At 39.2% G+C, this 20122-nt stretch overlaps 1 protein-coding gene across 19 annotated transcripts in view; it reads left to right on the top strand.

Moving 5' to 3' along the window:
• The window catches only part of DTNA (dystrobrevin alpha), a 234673-nt gene that overhangs the window by 128509 nt on the left and 86042 nt on the right, over positions 1-20122 (top strand). For 18 of the 19 annotated variants that reach the window (XM_068932776.1, XM_068932782.1, XM_068932778.1 and 15 more), the window contains 2 exons: positions 6537-6604; positions 11660-11740. In XM_068932776.1, the coding sequence (XP_068788877.1) occupies positions 6538-6604; positions 11660-11740 (148 nt within the window). In that variant the 5' untranslated portion in view covers position 6537. Of the gene's footprint in view, positions 1-6536; positions 6605-11659; positions 11741-20122 lie in introns of those variants that run through there. The other variant, XM_068932785.1, reaches the window with a different exon arrangement.

The following is a 20122-nucleotide window of genomic DNA, read 5'->3' as shown; positions in this document are numbered from 1 at the left end:
TCATAGTGCCAGGAAGGCTGACTCTAAGAGGGCGGGATTGAAAAAATATATCTGCCAACTTGTGCAAGACACAGTTTTGTCAAGTTTCGCATATTTATTTAAGTCTCAGATATTTTTTTCTTAAATGTCTTTCATGTCTGGAGTAGTAAGGTTCTCTGTTATATAAGAGAAGCCCTTCTTAGCGTTGCAGAGAAAAGCTGAACATTATATCCTATGAGCTTTCATAAATAGCAGAAAAATTATGATTTTAGGATCTATTTTGTCCTTATTAGCATCTTCAGTTCCTAAACTTGATAATGTTTAGTATACAAGGAAAATAACTGGTGGTTCGTTTGTTCCCTAAAGCCAAAGAATTGTGATAACCTTTGTTAAGTTTCTGATTCTGTACGATATTAAATTTGAAGTTAGTATATTTTGACTCTCACATTTTATATCTTCTAATTGCGCTTATTTTTCCTTAGTGTTGAACACCTTCACAGTTTTTTTGACTTCACATATAAGATTTTCGTTAACACCCAGTCTTCTTTGAAGTATGCTCCATGAGTTGCAGTGGGTGCCTTATTAGGCGTTTTTGACAATTTCCTACAAAGAATATGGAGCTCCCAAAAGGGGGACTGATAAAAATTCTATTGTAAAATTCTTTCTTAAAAACGAGGACACATATTGCTAAATGAGTAAATCAAAGTGAATTTCAATTTTTTTTAATTTAAAAATTGCAAAACATGGCAAAAATAAGAAGAGGCAGGCTTGCTGAGGTTCATGCTGGATATGAGCTTTGAAACACCTTTTTTTTTTCCTCCTTCACTGTAAAAAGCTCATCTAGAAAAAATACAAACAAGCGCTGTAAGTGCAATGCAATTATATCTAGCCTCAGGAAAGAGCATGGAACAATTTTATTTTAGTGCCAAAGATTCTTCCTGGAATATAAAGTTGAGGGAGACTTATTAGAGACCTCCTTCATTAAAAGAAGTGGAACAAGGCATTCATAAGGCACCAATAAATCCATTAAAGGGGAGAGGGCTCTAAAACGGCCTTTCATGATTCTAGTTATTAACTTCAAGGATTGCTGAGGTTGGTGACTTTGTAAATATGATTTTAGCTAGCACTCACTGTCCCCTTTAATCTCCTCTTCTCCAGGCCAAATTCACTTTGAAACAGGCAGCCACAACTCTAGTTGTCTGAGCAGCACCCACCTACCATGGCTGAATTTGGAAAAGAAGGGAGAAGGGAGAAAAAACTATAGGTTTAAAGGGCTCTCTATCATATTACTCTGAATCCTGCATGTACAGCGCTCCATTCCTGCTTATTGACTAGAGTTTTTAAGTAAGTAAGTTCTTCATAAAATCACTGTAAGATAGACCCTAGAGGGCATTTTCGTTTCCATAAATCAAAATTTCTGGTGCTGATAAATCATGAAAAGAAATTGCAGTTTGTTGTATAAGGAGGACATTTTAAATAAAACTGTCCCAACCAAGGCAGATGGGTAGCCTATGCTGATAGGAAATTGCTGCCACTGTCTGGTGAAAGCTGAGTTTAAATATTGGCCGGCTGCTTAGGATGACATTTGTCAGTGGCATGGAAAATATCCTTTGAGAAATCAACACATTTCTATTTATCGTAATGCCTTGAATTGACAAAGATACCTAAGCAAATGTCTAAAATTAAGTTCTCTGACATTTCATGGAAGGAAAAAAAAGTTGATTATGTCAGGAGTTGACGAATTAGACAGCAGGGAAATACAAACTGTTCAGGTAAAGGATGCTCGAATCTTGTTCATATTTTCTACCAAATGATGATATTCTTTCCAAAGTGGTCTCCAGATACCCACTGTTGATATTACCAGACTTCTGGAGCAAAGCTTCCAGTTAGAAGTTGCAGCCCAGAACAATCTCATGTGCTTCAGAGCCACAGTCAGCATCAGTGGACAAGGCTCGAGCAGCAAGAAGTGCTGTTCCTTTTTCTTTATGCTTGGTGCAATGCAAACAGTAACTTTTATCCAGTCCGAAGACAGGCAGTAATGTCTCCGGTCGCAATTCTGAACCTCTTCTGTCAGAGATGTAAAAGCACGCAGCTGTGTCACAGCCATCGTATGGAACTTTATAAATTTTTCTTGCCGCAATCAATTCATTTCAGTATGTGATTTTCCTGACTGGCATGCTTCTTGATTCCCTTCGGTGCTTTGTCTGTCGTGGAAGAACAACATGGGGTTTTACCGAAGTGTTAATGGAGTAGCTTTTCTTACAGTCGTCAAATTGTGTGTGTATGCGTGGATCAAGTTATGAATTTTTAACAATCCCTGTTAAGTTCATGGAACTCTCAAGAGGAGAGCTCCTTAAACAGGTAAACACACCGTTGACTTTTTTGTTGTTTTTTTGGCCACTAATGATTTTAAATGCTAGGTGGCACTGCTTTTACCAAGCATAGAGAATAGCTCAAGAAATAGAAATGTACTTTCTACAGGAAGGATACCTTAGAACAGAGGTAAATAAAATAAGCTATTTATATTATAAATGCTAAAACAAGGAAAATACATATGAGAGAAAGATTATGGCAGTGTTCATAAATCAAAGCAGCCCAATAGCAAAGGAAAGAAAAATAAGGCATGTAGTTTTCACCTTCTGTATATTATGTTATATTCCCTTCCAGATTTTATAAGCAAATATTTATATTAAAAATAGACCGGCTATGCCTCTGATATATGATAAGCATGAAGATGAGGCTGTAACTGAAAGAGTTCAGACCAGACTAAACTATTTGTTTATTTACTGTTTTCCCTCAAGCTCTACTAAAGTGGTCATAAAAGCATTCAGCTCAATATATTGGTAGAAATGCATCAACCATCTGTATTTTTCCAGAGACTGGAAACTATACGCTTGGAACAATTTCTGCTCTGGAATGTCTGTAATACTCTGAAGCCTTAATACCTTGCTAATCAGTACCATACTAATTAGCCCATGACAAGAATTTTAATCAGATGCACAGTAGGGGTTCTCCCTACCTGCAGTGGAGAAGCTATTTCTTTGGGAGAAAAGTGAAGGGGAAAAGATAGTGGATGAGATCAATAGACGACAAATGTAATCTAATTCCTGGTACAAGAAGAGTATACATAAATTAATACTTTTCAAACTTATGCCTTTCATAATCTATTCTATTTTGTAAAATATATTGAAGTTCACGTTGTGATTTCCTCTTTTCCACCACAGAACAAAATGTATTTTTTTTTCTGTGAATTGTCATCTGCTATCAGCAAAAAGAGAAATACCGGAACAAGACTGTAGTCATCTTTTGCTCATGGGCAGCCCCAAGGACTGAGCTGAGGGCATCCCAAGCTCAAAGCCTGAGTCTCTGTAATCTGAGTTAAAGAGCTGAGCTGTGTAGTACCTGTGAGCTGGAACAAGGTGAACAAGGCTATAAAGGGAGACACACAATGACCAATGTCACTAGCTTAGCCTTGGCCCTGGCACATTCTAAAGTTAAAAATGTATAAAAAGGGAGTGAAAGACTTGGATGACTGAATTCCTGTCAGTATGGACTCAAAATAACCATATTGATGAGCATCATCTATCATTTTTCTTCTGTCAGAAAAGGATGCAAAGGAGGTATGGAAGATATTTACCTGAAATTAATGCCACCCATTAGTTCTTATTAGCTTAATGGCATACATCCCGTTGCATGGAATTTTAAGACTGTCATTTGGGGTAAAGACTATTTTAAAATCTATCTGCAATATACCTGATACAATGCGATTCTTAAATATATAAATACAAAGTCTGTAGACAATTTTAAAACACAGCCACATAGCCACAGCTATGACAATAAAATATTCCAGTGTAATTATATTCTTGTCTTTGAAGAGCTACCAAATAAAAGGATGCAGCGTACCTGGGGCTTTTCTTTATTCTGCCTTAGACTTCCTTAGAGACCATTGACAGGCCTTATAATCTCTGTATGTCTCTGTTTGCACAACTGTGAAAAAGGTACTGCTATTTCAGCAGATAATGGGACATTCTGAAAAATGATGACCAGGTCCAGAAAACACTTCATCTAAAGAGTTACAAACATCAATAAAAGTAAGAGAAGGATAAATTGCACTAAAGGGAAAACCAGTTAATGATTTTTGGCCCATTGAAAGGATACTTTAGCAATGGGCTCTCTGAAGGAAATGGAGATCTTGCTGTGCAATTTACATTATTTAAAAACAATACAATTCTTACAATTTTGATTTTGATAGGGAAGATTTTTCCACATGGTGAATATGGCCACAGATCAGCACCATGCCTATGGATGCTCGGCAGATATTTTAAATCCAAGATCTAAGGAACATTTTTGTTCAAGCAGCAGTGTGAAGAAAGGCAGAAAATAATTGCACCCCTTTTGCATTTGTTTTCTGTAAAGCCTGTAGCAAGTCAGCGGCTTGAATGTTTGTGAGACGAGCGATTGATGAATGTTAGCGAACCTTTGTGGAATGAAAATAGTAAATTAACAAGTGGACTTGTTAATCCGTAAGATTTAAGAGTAAATTGTGTCAGGAAACTAAAACATGAGGTAATCTCGTGCCAAAACAAAATGACCCAGTCTTGGTCAACTAATAGAAACAGTACATTGTCTGCAAACTAGTTGTACGGTGTTTGGAGAATAATTCTGAATACAGGACAAGTCAGAGAAAATTACGATGGCCTACAAACCACTCTACCACTAATAGAAATTAATCAAAAAATGCATTTGCTCTGGAGTATTCACTCAACTGTCGTGCCTGGTAAAAGATATGTTCTTTTTAAAGAGTTTCATTAACCTACCTGAGCTATGAGATCCGGTGATTTACCACAGCAAATTTCTCTACTACTGCAAGTTCAAGTAGAAACACAAGGGGCTGGAAAACCCAAGCTAGGGTTAATGGGATTACACAATTTTTCATCTTTTATTGGCAGTGATTTAAAGCTGATCCGCAGAAAAAAGATCCTACTACTTGCTGCCTATTTAGTATGCAGGTGATGTATCTGGAAGGTATATCTCAGCGTTTTGCAGAGGGATGTGAGCCTTTCCTGACGCCTCTGAGCTAGCAAGACATGACCTCGCTCTGGCTCAGAGGCCACGTGGCCACTTCAGGAAAGCGCTATATGGAAGGCTGTAATCTGCCAAGAGGCAGGATGTATTAGCTCAGGCTTAATGCCACACTGCTCACGTCTGTGTCACTCCTGGCCAGATAAAGGCACGAGAAAGAATTTGGATCTACCTGCAAACATGATGAAGCTGTACCCTCTGGCCGCTTCCTAGCAGGACTGTGGCTCACATCACAAAATGTCCACCGTAAATAGCACTTTAGTGGAGCTTTTATCAGTACTTTCAGGATTGAATGGACTATTTGGAAAAGACAGTTATAATGTACCAGCACTTCACTTGAACAGTGCATTCTGAGAAAAAAAAAAAGAAAGAAAATAAAAGTTATAACGTCACTGCACTTCCTTCCCCAATAAATGAAAGGAAACTCGTCTTCTATCTTGAGTCCTTTGGTGAGGCCGATGGTAGACGTCAAGCATCCAGTACTATTATCCTCCCAATTAAATACATATGTAGGTTTGCCATGGGAGACATTTGAATATTTTTGGCTTGCATACCTCTACAGAGCATCTGCTTTTTATCCCAGGTGGCAAATTTTATTTTACATAATCTAGTTGAGATAAGGATGTAGATTAAAAATGCAGGTCAGAAGCCCTTACCAGATTTGGCAGGAAGGGAAGGATATTGGTTTGCTAGAGCAGTTATCCATAGGAAGTGGTGACCATTACACCATTTTCATTTTTTAAGTGCTGCTGAAGTTGTTTATTTTCACTCTAAAGTCTTTTATGGTTTGAATGCTGGCTGTATAAGAAGCCATCTCTTCTCTATATGCTGTATCCAGCTGTAGCCCTCAGTAATAGTCCTAAGATTTGTATATCTGAGACCCAAGGGAAATAAATATTCTTGCTTCTGAGTTTTTATTGGAATTCATGTAGTCAGACCCATACTATCTTGAATTTGAGTGACTGTTTCAAGTGTATTTACTTGAGTAACAGAGGATGTTATGTCGGAAGTATGTATTTAGTTGCCCTTGTGTTATTTTTTCTGTCTCCTCTGCCTAGAATCAGCTAGAAAAGCATGTTCTAAATTGTAAAATAATTTCTGAATCTTTTATGATTTCTTCTCTCTTACATAATTTAAACTAAAGATTCCTTACTTAAGAAAACCTAAGCTGAACTTCAGAGCTCGTGTTATGTAAGTCAGTCAGTTAGTTACATCAAGCAGAAAAAACTGAACATTGCCTTGGGGAGAGAGAGACAGAGAGAAAACAAATGCTCGAAAGCGGAGGCTAGGGAAGGAGGACAATTTTGGGACCGGTTTCCCCCCAAACCACAGCGCAGAGAGGCTAGCAAAAGGTGCTGTGTACACGTGGAGCACCAGTCAACCTAAAAGGTTTTCCGGAATCCATTATGAATGTTTATGTAGGTATGTTTGTTCTGGGAATAATTCTCAGTATTTCACGTGATTTTGTCTTCCAGAATGATTGAAGATTGTGGGAAAAGAGGAAATACCATGGCAGAAAGAAGGCAGCTGTTTGCAGAAATGCGTAAGTACTTCCTAGACATGTTTCACTGTGATAGATCAAGCCAATTGCAATGCAGTGTCAGTAAAATTTATGTAAACTTTCCACCCCAAGCAAGTGACATCTCCATTTCACAATTTGTATTTTGAGACCAAAACTACAAGAAAATGGGCTGATTTGACCAAATACCAGGGAAGAGGGATTTTCCACACCAGCTTCTGTGATGGAATTTGTTTAATCAATGGCTTCTTGAGCCAAAAATCCTAAAATACACAGCTAGCAATGAAGATGGAAAAAAAGGAGTCCAAAAGGCAACATCTTTCTGGGAGTCTCTCATATCACATATCCCACTTCAATGTATTTTTCAGTTGCTAGTGAAGCTGTGTGTTCCTTGCAGAATAACATGATATGGGTGTACTATATTAACCAGTGTTCCTGCACTTCTTTTAACAGTCTTCACGTATCTTATTTCTCTTACAAACAATACTCCATTTTTCAAGCAGGTTGTCTATGTATATTTGAAGTTTGAGGTAGTCACCCTTTTACTAGATTCACCTAAGCTTTGTCTATAATTATTAAGCCTCCCATTATTTATGGCTTTCAATATAGTAAAAATGACAGAACAGTGGTACTTGGGATTGTTATGAATATTTATTTTCTGAAATATGTCTTATAGCTAGCAGTAGGAGCAGGTTACCCAGATCTACCCTGTTTGTCAAGACTTTGGTTCTCTGAACTTGAAGATACAAGGCAAAGAGGAGCAGAATTAGAGGAGCGAAGTTTCCAGAGCTATTTCTGTGAAATATGAAGTGTTTTGGAGACTCCATCCTTTTAAGATCTTGCTTCTCTTAATTTTGAATTTTGAGGCCTTCACAAATTATCTACATGTTTTAAACATTCAGGTGACCACCATTTCACAGAACTGCCACCCAGGAAAATTTTGCGTAGGCACTGGTATTGGTTTTCATAGGCTATTTCTTGAAAAGGACACAATTCCTCTTTTTTTATTCTTCCATCTTTTGCGGGAGGCTGAGATGGGTATTAATGAGACGTGGGCAACTGTGCACACTGAAAGACAAGGTCTGTGCAGGGGAGGTAAATGTGTTCAGGACTGTTCTCCAGAGATGAAGCCCAGTGGCACAGAATGACCAACCTCTGCGCTCCTAAGCCCTCCAAAATGAGGACTCCGCATTCAGATTGCCTATTGAAAATGGTCCAGCTTTGCTGGAGGCTATCCTAACAGAGTTGTAATTTGGATGATGGACCTGGCTGTCTGGCTGTGCAGCAGAGAGGTGCCTATATGTCCACTTTTGTGCCCTGTACTCATTTGAATATCGCACAAGGTCTTCTGTCGTAGCTCAGCTGGATATTGCCCTTATCCCTTTTATGTAGCATCTTGGACCGGTGTTCAAGGCGTGTTCTTTGGCCAGAAGCAAGAAAAATAGGATGATGCATTTCTCCACTGTCAGAACATGTGATACTTTTAATTAGAGTTATATAAAGGACTCGATCTTATATTGGCTAATGTCAATGGCAAAACTCCCTTTAACTTCAGTCAGTTTGAAATGCTCCTAAAACAGAAGATGCTTTTTACTTGCTGAAGAATTTGCTATGAGATTTTATGGTTTGTTCCCACAGTTTTGAAGGCTGTTTTGCAGTTTGTGGGTTGCTTTGGGGGAGTGAGGAGGAAGTTTGGAGAATTCGCGATGAGCAGCTGGAGGGGGAGAAGGGATTATTTTTCTGTGCTGTACACAAATAGTTATTTTCTACTGTTTTTTCTTTCATATTTTTAGTATTTTGACATTCTTACTTTGCATTGGGTTTATCTCACATGTGCTGTGCTTTCCCATTTGCCTACCTCCCTTCCTCCTCTTCCTATCCAAGCACACAGAGAACCAGGCTCCAACTACACAAAAAACAGAGAGGAAAATATTCAAGATTTGTGGAAGACTAAATATATCTGGGACAAAGAAACATCGACATTCAGCAGATGCTCATTTGTGGTTTTTAAGGAGTCCTCAATTCCTGTGGTATAAAGAGTGTGTTTAACTGAAACAGAAGTTCATCCTTCTGTCATGGCACTCAGGTCCCCTCAGCTGTGTGAAACCCCACAGAATTGATGCTTAACAAAAGGCACTTGCTCCACATGCCCTACATACTGTGGATCATGTGAACTTTCTCAACACTGTAACAAACAAAAAAAGTTGAACTCCACAACCTGCCAACATTAGAGAAAGAAAATATGTGCAGTAGAGGACTTGACTAACGTTTTACGTTCTCACCTAAAGGATGAGTCTGTAGACTCCTTGCCTAGACTATGGAGTCTGTAAATAAAACCTCACAATATCTTTAGAAAGTGAAACAAGTTCCAGGCTACATAAGACAGCAAAAAAACTCACCCATTCCTGCCTTTCTAAGTAGGAAACTTGTTCTAAACGAGGAGCGGATGACTTTAACTCTCCTTTTACATTTTGGGCAGCATGCAAATTTTCCTTTATTTAGAGAAATTTAACTCTCTTTATTTCTTCTTCTGCAGAAGACTCATCACTGTACTTCCAAATTACAAACCTTTGTGAATTAGTATCATAAGCAACATCATCTTCTATAGAGTCCTGTGGTCAAAGTTTAAATTGTATCTTATATCTCAAAATGCTCCACTGGATGTCAAAATCAATAGGCTACCCTTAGTCCTACCTGACATGCTCAGGCTACAGACTGCTCTGATGAAAAGAGTGCAAAATATGCATTGCTTTTGTGCTACCAACACATACTATCCAGTACAAAAAAGGCAGTTTACAATGTATGCCTTTATTTTTCTTTTCAAGCTGCCAGCAGTATTACATGAGAGAAGAATATTCAAAAGAAACAGAGTGAAACACTGCCATGGGGCAAAGAGGGTAGAAGCCACTGGCAGTCCCTGTAGGCAAGTTACAAAGTCAGAGTTTCATTTGCCATACTGAGTCCCGTGTATCTTTCCCACTTATTTTCCAGCACTTTCCATGTAATTGAAGTCATTTTTCTGCTAAAGTTATTTGGCAAATAGATCTCAGACTGTGGCAAAATGTGAATCATGATTAAATTAAGCATAAAGATGCATAAATTGTACATTCACTTTGTTTTCCAGGGATTTACCAACAGAAACACCTACCCCGAAAATAATAGAATATATTGTGTGTACAAATAGTAGAAATGGCAACGTTATTACCTACAAATTCATTTATTTGTGCTTAATGCTGCAACCTAGAAAATACATTGAGCCAGAGTTAGGCTTCGTTTTGAATCTTTGCTTCTCATTAAAAGGCTGAAGTTTTATAAAGGAACACTAAAAGCTTTTATTTGTAACGTTCACATTAAAAGGGAAAAAGTTAAATTCCTGTTACACATTGGTCCTATTAAAAAAGGAAAGACATAGTGTTACAAGCGTGATCCTTCTCTTTTTACAGAAACTGTCAAAAAGATACTAATGGAAGAGAAAAACTGCATAATTTAACAATAAAGCATATGATGAGAAAAAATAAAAAACTTTCCAGGCCTGATGTTAAGTAGTTGAGGGTAGTTTCTTCCAGGAACAGATGGTGTTAAGACAGCCAACTGGCAAAAGGAAGTACATGAGAGCCCTGGGAAGATGGTGTGGGAGAATCCGGTCAGGAAAAGAGCAGAGTCTGGGGAGGAGGAAGAATGTAATTCTCATTTTCATCTCACAGGTCAGAGCACACTTGAAATGTTTGGGTCCAGAGGACGCCAGATTGTTCAAGAAAGTGTGGGTGAATGATGCCGACGTGGCCATATGTGCAACAGGGAAGCTGAGTGGCCAATCTAATAATGTCAAGATGAATCTCAAAGAGCACATTTGGGAAACATGTTTTAAAGCCATATTTCACTCCACTCTACTTAAGAGACTAATTGTACCTTGTTTGGATGTGTTTCATGTGGACAGTTCCTAAAGGAGTCCATTATTTATAGCTTAGTGTCTTTTCCAAAAAGGAGGTTGCTCAACCGAATAAAACATTTTTTCTCTTTTATTATAGGGGCGATCACAATAAAAAATCAAATATGCAAAGGTTTCATTGAATGTGTGTCTGAAATATGCTATGTAGAGTGATAATTAATAAACAGTCCCATATTTCATAGGCCACATTGTAGCTATGCAACACTTCTTTGTGTAAAACATACCAGCCAAAGAGAAGCATTTAAATAACAGTCTACTCATCTACTTTTTGAGGTTTTTTTGGAAAGCATTGCAAATGATACACAGCAGCAGGATACCTAAAGGCACAGTGCCAGATCCTGCCCCATGTTCTGGTCCCTCTATGCCACCCTTGTATGCGAAGTAGCTACCAGCCAGGTTAAGAGCAGCACAGCTGGCTCCTACGCCACATCTCCTCCCAGTCGTGGCCAGCGCTAAACGGGGTGGGCAGGACAGGGCAACACCACAGCCCATTGCTACCTACACCCATCTCCTGGACAGCTGCTTTGGAAATTTTGCCAGGTCTTTAAGCTGGAGCAGCCAGGGTCAAGGCATGCGTGAGCCAGCGAGACGGCGCTTTGAGGTTTCCACCGCAGCGAGCGTATCGCTGTGAAATGGAGCGCGCCTCTCGCTCGTCGTGGTATTTTTTGCCCCTTTCTGCAGGTTGCTGTCTAGCAATCTTCTGCTTACGGCATGATACTGTTTCTAATTTGGTCTGCTGGCAATACCTTGTTCTGTACTGACGAGTCAGCCGAAGATACTTGTTATGATCTTTGTTGTTAAATATTAAAATTAGATGGAGGTTTTCCCTGCTGTTGGAGCGTGGCCAGCGTGTCTTTTAGCCTGCAGCTTGACCAGATTGTTCCTCAAAGTGACAGACACAGCGGGCTGACTATTCCCTGCCTTCCTTCATAAAAGTCTTTTAACACTGTAGCTCCTACCATTCCCCCTCCTTTCTCCCCCACCGCTTGCCCTCGCTGCAAAGGAGGTAGCCTTGAAAATTGTTAAGCAGAGATAGCTCCCGTGTCCTCTTTGTTCTCTGGCTTTGCTGTTCACAAAGATACGCACAGGTCATTTTCTGTACAACTGTCACTGTTATTCTCTTCCACTAGGGGCTCAAGATCTGGATCGCATTCGTTTATCCACCTACAGAACAGCATGCAAGCTTAGATTTGTTCAGAAGAAATGCAACTGTGAGTATGCCAGTGTTTCCTCACTGCTGCTGTCGGTATTAGCTTCCCGCTGCGCTCACGTCCTACCTACCCTTCAGCTCCGTCACCAGAGGGGACTGTCTGATCATACATGGCAGAAAGCACTAATCAGAGGGCCTGGGCAGTTGTAAAATATTAATGTGTTTATACAAGGGTCTTGTCTCAAACATGCTAATGATTCAGTTGCAGAAGGGTAGGTCTTCATGCAGGCCACAGCTTTAATTAATTAAGCATGATTAACTACATTGTGTAATTTTCTTGTAAATAACATTTGGGGTTCCTGCAAATTAAGTGCTCTTCTAGAAACTGTACGGAGGAGAAATGGTGTTTATAGTTCTCGTCTCTTTGGGGTGCAGCAAGGTAAGTACCATGTCAGTCAGCTTCTTTCTTTCCAGAAGGCCACTGAGAGAGACCTCGTCTAAGAGGATGAACCTGCTCATAATCTCAGCGTGTCTTTCTTCCTCCTTTTAGGCTTCGCTCTTGAGAAGTTTCCCACTTGCTTAGTGGTATTTCTTTTAACATATCTTCTAAGATTCTCTCTTTCTTCCTTTACAGTTGTAGCTTCTATTAGCACATTTATGAGAAGAGCTATGAATTTTAAAGTGGGAACACATATAAAAACTGTAGTGGATTATGTCATTTGTTCTCCATTTTGTTTTGCAACAGGAGATTTTGTTTCTTAAAACAGTAGATTTTGTTTTATGTGTTCTGCCGGACCTTTCTATACTAAATTTTAAAAAAAATCCTAACCAGGGGAACTCTTGTCAGCAGTAGAAGCAGGGAGAGGGCTCGTGCAAAGAAAACAGGAATCCAGCAGTTATTTTAGCTGGAGTGACAGCCTGCCTGCGCTCGTGCTACTCGCAGTGGTAAGAACGCTAACAAGTGTTCGGTGTGGATAGAGCTTAACCACTCGCGAGAGAGTGCCTAGCTTTGAGGTCACGTCTGTCTGTGTTACAAAAAATGTTTAGCTTATGCTGTCCAAACATATGGGAGAGACCAAGCTGCGGAGGAGAAGCATTTAGAGAGTATTTATTAGGCTATTAGCCACGGGGTTAGCCTTTCAATCACTTCTCCAGCACATTTCTCTTATTTTAAATGTGTTTAGCCAAAGTATGAGTTGAAGGATCAGTATCACAATATAAGGAGGCTGCCAGACACAAAACTTAGGAGGGGTTTAGTACCTGCCCAGCCAGTGTCTTCTCCTATTCAGAAGGCAGTGCACCGAAAGATTCTAATACTCTATATTCGTTGGTTTCTTTTAGTTTTTTTAGTTTTATATTTAAAAGGAAGAAATTTTCAATACACAGCAGATGAAAAACAAGGGTACAATATCCTAATTGCTGGGAATGACCGTTTGGCTAAAAGTATTGGTAGTTACCCTTAACTTTGTTCCTCTCATTTATCAAATGTGATGATGCTTTCGTGGAACAATTGCTTTTGTTCCTAGTGTGCAGAACCAATACACGTACCCTTCAGTTTGCCATTTTGAGCCAACTCACTCATGGGCAGTGCTTGCTATCTGGTTGCTGTTGGTAACCTAGGGGAAGTGATGTGCTGGTCTTAAATCATGACTTGCACTGTCTCAACCTCTTCTGATTAAAAAAAAAAAGAGTTTAAACAAAAATGTCATCCTAAGAATTAGGTTCTGTGCAACTTAAGGAATGATTCCTGTTGCACTGGAGTGGCTGAATTATGTACATCTTTTCCAGTGTCAAGTACAGTTTTCTGCTGTTCTCCCAGATGGCATTCTGTTGTTAGTGGGAAGAGAAATCATTCTTCTACCTGGTGTGCTTTCATGCTCTACACAATGGCTGTCCCAGGCACACCTTCTAAACATAGAGCCACTCAACCAAGTACTGCCTCAAAGTAGTTAATATCAGACCTCTTGCCAGTGCTAGCTACTCTTTTTTTTCCCTGCAGAAATTGCTGTTATGCACCACCCAAAAGTAGGCTGAGGAAAAAAAGAAAAAGTGGCATGGGAAAAAAACCCTTTGTGCAGCATCTGAGCTGCTTCATTTAAGAGAAGTTATAAAAAGAAAAAGCTCAAAGACTCACAGTGTATAGCACCTCCTGTCACTCAGGCCATCCTTGGCTTCTTTTACCTGTGCTCTCCTGCCCTGCCCTGACTAGCTCTTCACTCACTCGTGCCACACCAGACTTACTAGGAAAAAATTGCTTGGAGAAAGTATATTTAAGGGACTCTTTTAAATAACTGATTTAATAAATTGCAGGGAGCTGCTCTTGGCTATAGCCTGAAGGTGTATGAGGATGGAAGCAGAGAGCAGCTTTGAAAACCTGAAGTGGCTGTGCCAAGAAAAGCAGAGTAGAGGGTTTTTTAGCACCATCTCTTTTACCCGAAGGTGCACATTAGCGTAGAGCAGAGTGTGACTGTCCTAGGATATCATTGAACAGATAGCGACGTTTATAACAAACAGTGTTTGTTTCACTTGTCTTTAGGGCAGGCAGACACAGGTTCATCTCCTTTCTTCCTTTTTGAGTTCTTCCTTCAGTACAAAAGTGTTTTGCTAAAACTTTTTATTAGCAGGGTAGATTTTACTGGTGAGGTAGTAACTACGTAAAAGGCAGAGATGCCTTGATATTCCAAGAACCATTCTCTCTTGCAATATTTCTCCTTAAACTTATTAAACCGTGTAGCCAAAGGTTGTAGAAGAGGTAACAATGAAAAAAGAATACCACTGCATATGTTGTACTCTGATTACTAACACTGCTAATTAAATCAATTACTATATCATATTATATATACTAACTTGCAGTTCATTTTGGCACAAGAAAGATAACTTTAAAGATATTTAGCAAACATTCTCCAAAATTGCAAATATGTGCCTTTGTGATAATTCTACAAAACTTTAGGAAAACTACTGTGCATATGAAAAATATTTCTTTTTTAAATTCTCTCTGAGCATTTAAACTAACAGCCAGTTTAAATAAAAACAGCAGAGTGAGAAAAAAATCAATATCGGTCTTTATAATTCTTTGTTAAACAGGATAAAATTGAATTCAGTCTCTAGCTTTATTCTTCAGAGAAGCAAGAAGTTTTTCATAAGAACTGAGGAGATGATAAGTAGATAAATTTGAAAAAATTGTAATATTGATCTTTTAAAGAAATTGTCCTTCAGATGTAGGCATTCTTCTTTTCCTATGTTAAGACTGCAAATAAATAACAGTAACATTTACAAATTATTTACTGACACTCTTCTGAGTCTGCCAGTGCCTAATACACAAAATGTAGGTACCTCGTCTGTTAAAAAAAAAAGAAAAAAAAAGTATTGAGAAGATCCTGAGGTTGTGCCATGAATAAATAGTTCCAAATGAATACCAATGTCATGGAGAAGCAAGCCTTGAAGAAAACCCTGCTGGTGGTTACATCATCTTCAGATCAAAGAATGGGAAGAAGGAGTGTTTGAGCTGACTGTGACTGTTCCAGTGGATCATTGAGTTGGGTATAGTCCCAGAAAAAACAGATCTTTAATTGTTCAGGGGTTAAATTTCATTATTTGGGAAAATAAAAGCAGAAGGAAGCAGGTGCAGAAACCTGACCAAAAGTAGCACGTGTTTATCCCATTCTGTACAATGGATATGTGGACAACTGACTTCACCAGCGAAAGCTTCTAAATGTGCTTCAGAGGTAGCCTAAATAATGCACACTGCAGGGGTCAAGGGAGGAGATGGAAAAACTGCAAGCAAGCGCTATGAGGTCTGCAAATTCTTGGTCAGTCACAGAACTTGAAAACCTTAGGAATCGCTGTTGCTCTGGTGAAGTCAAACATTGGGGTATTATACTTCAGTTGACCTCCAGTACATTGAAACAGGTTTTGAAAGGTCCAGTATACATTGTCCCCACTGAGGTGGGAAGATGTCATCTTGATACAACAGTGACTTGCAAACAGGTGTTTACCCATAGCATTCACACATGGAAGAGGCTATCTTAAAACAAAGCATGAGTGACCAATGACAGCAGTTGCACATATCTAACAACATTCACCAGTATTCAGGAACCACCAAAAAGCACAATTTATAGTTCTCTCCAGTCATCACTGTGTAGTTGGTTTATTTTAATTTTGATTTCAGTGATTTTATTAAGACCCAACTGTTTATAGAGAAAAACCAGCTGAGATGAAATACCACGTTCACATGCAAATTCCCTCTGGGCTCTAGTGGCAGCAGGAGTGGAACATAACAACATATCGTAATCAAAACCATTATACAATTAAACATCACTCACTAATACAGAACTGTACAGCTGGAAAACTACTGCTGTCCTTGATAGACTTTTCTGAACATGTTGTGAGATTATTCCATGACACTGGCTGCAGAACAGCAAATTTTTCTGATATCCCTAGATCAGAATAAATCATTAGCAGTTGAAAGCCTTGAATGTAAAGCCATGCTGATGATTGTATCATGGCAAAAATACAATGCAGGCAAAAACAGAGTGCATTTCTCTGACAATTCAATTCCAACACCTTAGGGTTTCAGAGTCTTTGTTTCTCTCTCCAGTATTCTCCTGCATGAGTAATTTTTTTTTTTGCTTTGTTTTGTCTTATCAAGTGAAAATTCAGTGGGTTCCACATAGGGAGCACAGCTGCCACGACTTTATTAGAGACCTTGTGACTGCCCGGGGTACTCTCTTCCACCTCCCTCCTGCTTTTCCGCCTACTTCCTTTAGGCTTAAGTAGTCACATCCCTGAGGCGTGGAGGCATATCAGCCTGATTTCCCTACATGCTTTTGGGTGCCTCTCTGTTCTAATCTGCCTTTTTACATTTGTTTTAAGTTAGAATAGTTTCTCAGTCTCCTGAAATAATAATTTCAATAATAATTTCACGCTGAGAATGAATGACAGTTATTGTGAACACACTATTTTTAGGTGCTTTTCTTGAAACTGTTTTCATTTATCTGCAGAAACTGCAGAAACTGATTTTGTCCTAGATATTGACAGCATGGGTAGCAAATAATGAGATCAGGCTCTGTGAGTTATTGGCCCTTATTAGGATGGCAGTCACATTTTAAGAAATTCTTGATTAAACCAAAATAAAATTACTAGTGTTTTATTTTCTATACTGGGCTGACACTTCAAAGTAGCATTGTAACCAATGCCATTCAACATGCCATTCACCCCAAAGTGAAAAGTCTCAGTACCAGGCACTTCTGTATTAAAAACGGAGGGTATGAAAGTCTTGTTTCCACCTTGGAAGTGGTGCTGGGCACCTCTGCATTATCCACTGGCTTAGGAAGTCACTGGTAGACCGAAGTTCAACTTTTTCTTCTGCTTGAGAAAATATGTGTTGACCTTACCTTTCCAAAAACTTCCTAAACATAAAGCTAGAGGATGCTTAGAAACGTTCCTGTCTCTCGCTGATACTTGCCTGCCAAGTCTTTCATATTAACATGTTAATTCATTTAGGAATTGACAACTGCTTCTTTTTACTTACAGGAGACCTCTTGCTACCATAGTATCAAGACATTCTTTCCTTGGCTTAGTGAATATTTATTTTCTCTAAAGTGAAATAGAGTCCACAATAAATGCTCAGTGGTGGTCTACTCTATGTGCGGGAATCTCACGAAGATCCTGCTGTGGCAAGAAGCCGTCATTCTCAACATCCTACCTTTTAGTTCTGAAGGTCTGTAATTTAGTGCTTGCCCCTCATTTTTGTTTCCTTCAGATGATCATCAGAAATGGAGCCACAAAATTATCATGATTATAGAATTATTTAGATTAAATAAATTAATCGTTTGTCATTCCAGGGTTCCGTGGTGAAAGTTCTATTTTTTTTGTTGGGTTTTATCATATATTTCATTGCATCTTGGAAGCGATAAAGCACAAGGTAGATTCATGCAGGGTCACAGAGTGATCAGGCTGAATGACAAGCAGTGTTGCCTCCTTGAGGAGTGCAAAAGGTCTGTCTGGCTGCAATTTGAAACATTATTTCCTGGGAGAACAATCATCTTCTTGAATTTCTGATCAGTGTATTCTTATATTGTAAAACCCTCAGTGATCAGACTTCTAAGAGACTTGCTTAAAAATCCTATCACTTAAAACAGTTTGATTTCTTTTTTTTTATTCTTCTCTGATGACTCTTTTGGATAGTCTCTAATTATTATCTTTATTACTATTACATAAATGTAGAAGTTGGAAACGTAAGTTGTTTTCTTTGTTTTCTCTGTTTTAACGGAAGCTGAAGTTCATAATCATATACATGACTGCAAGAGAGAGAGCTTTAAAAAAGGAAAAAAGAAAAGCACCCTGTATTATAAGAGCATCGATACCATTGTGTAAGTTACTAATTCTGGTATCCTGCAGTACTTGAATAATGGAAAGAAACATGAGTTAATGATTTTAAAAACTTTTTTATTCCTTTGTCTTTACCCAGCCACTTAGAGATTAAATGCACTACCAGAACTGTTAGTACCATTCCATATGGGTTTCCAGGCAACTATGGGAAAAGGATGCATATATTATGCATTCTGCATTATGCATCAATTATTTAATCAAAAAGTTCAAAAGGGCTTGATTTAGCATATTCCCTGCAGACAAATCCTTCATAGGGATTTCAGTCCATAAGTGCTCACTCGCAGCACAATATCCTGAAAATGGATTTAAATTTTCTCTTCTTTTCCCTTTAACTGTATAAGTTTGTTAATATGCTTGACAGGTCATAGTAGCTATTAGACAGCTGATGTATAACCTGTGTATTTAGCATGTTCATGGAGAGACCACTGTTACAAATTCAGCCTCTTGCTCTGTATTAGCAGAAAGTGGACTGCTGCTACATGAGGGGTAGTGGTATCTCAGGTGTCGCCGATTATTTGCTTTTAAAGGCTATCCTCGTAATTCTGTCTCATACAAGATTAATCCAAGTACTGTCAGTCAACATTTGGAAATCATTTTATTGTCAGAAAGAGCCAAACAAAGATCTGTATCTTGAACTCTCAAATTTACATTTGCTTAGATTGATTTTTTAAACATATCCATGATTCCAAGTGGCTCCCGTTAACAACCAAGTTGCAGAAAATTGCTAGCTAATATTATTTTGTCCTTTACAGAGGAAAATGACTGAATTGGCAGCCTTTGAATCAGAAGCAGGCAGGTGCATTGGCTAGGCCATGTCCCAAGCATACCAACACGCTGCCCTCTGCTAGACAGGTAGCTTGGCCCTGGCTTGATGCACACAGCTTTTGTAATTGGATCACAGTTCAAGATCTTTCCTCACCTGCTTCTTGAACTCTGCCAAACCGGCCATTCCTGATAGCTTTTTTGGGACAGGTTTAAGGTGGGACGGTCTGCTCGGTTCACCAGCTGATGTTCCTGAACATTTGTTGCTGGTAACAGCCATCAGTCACATTTTGATCTGGCATGCTTTGGATTAGTTACCCCAAATCAGAAAGTTTGTATATTCTATTTCACCTTGGTCCTCCTCATGAACACTGCAAACAAAAGAGTATAAACAATTACTAGGTTTGATTTGACGCTCTTTTAAACATACACAATTGCAAAATACATGCAGGCATCCAATCTCGTGCAAACAGATTGGTACCGCAGTGACAATTGGATCACTGTATTTTTTGAGAGCTGTTGCTTCTTCACCTGAGAGCTTTTCCTTCTTTCTCCATGTCAGTTTTTCCCTCAAAGTATTGCTTTGATTTTTCAGTCCCCTCCATTATCTTTTCCTCAGCGTCATGTCCTCTTCCTCTTCTCTTGCTCTTGGCTGCTCTCTCCTTTCCTGTTATCCTCTTGACTCCAAGCACCTTTTCTTCTGGCAAACCCTCTCTCACCTTGAGCCTGTGCACCCTTTCCATGTTCTCTTCATGCCAGAGGTGCATGTATTAGGCAGTGTGACTCTTGCCTGTTGCATGTTGGTTATTTGCTCATTTTTTCCCACAGGACACCATATTTATTCTAGAAAGGGAAAAAATATGAGACATCTTCCTTGGAGCAGGAGGCTTCATTCCACCGTCCTGGGTCAGCCCTGCCTCTATTCATAGCTCCAAGCTTTTGGAGCTTGGATGTGAGCTCACGCTGTACCTGCTTTTTTTTTTTGGACAGCGGAAGACAGTTTGATGTCCCTGCAAAAAAATTGTTTTGCTGAGAAGATAAACTGCAGCATTTTGCCCAGTCCATGTACTGTAGCACATTGCATTCAGTGTCCTTCTTCATCGTGCCCGCTGCATAGGGCTTTTCTATTGAGATTTCCTTGCCCCGTTCAAGTTTTGGCGCTGTCACGCAGCTCTGGGGAATGCCCTGCACAGCTTTCCTCTGCCGTAACTAAACCATCTGCAGTTGCTCACTAAGCAGCGAGCTCCTCTGTGGCCATCCATAGGCAGTCTGATCTGCTTCCAACCCTTCC

This window comes from Struthio camelus, chromosome 2 (assembly GCF_040807025.1).
Source record: "Struthio camelus isolate bStrCam1 chromosome 2, bStrCam1.hap1, whole genome shotgun sequence".
Taxonomy (NCBI): Eukaryota; Metazoa; Chordata; class Aves; order Struthioniformes; family Struthionidae; genus Struthio; species Struthio camelus.
Note: the sequence above shows the minus strand (reverse complement) of the source record. Positions and strands in the feature narration are given on the sequence as shown.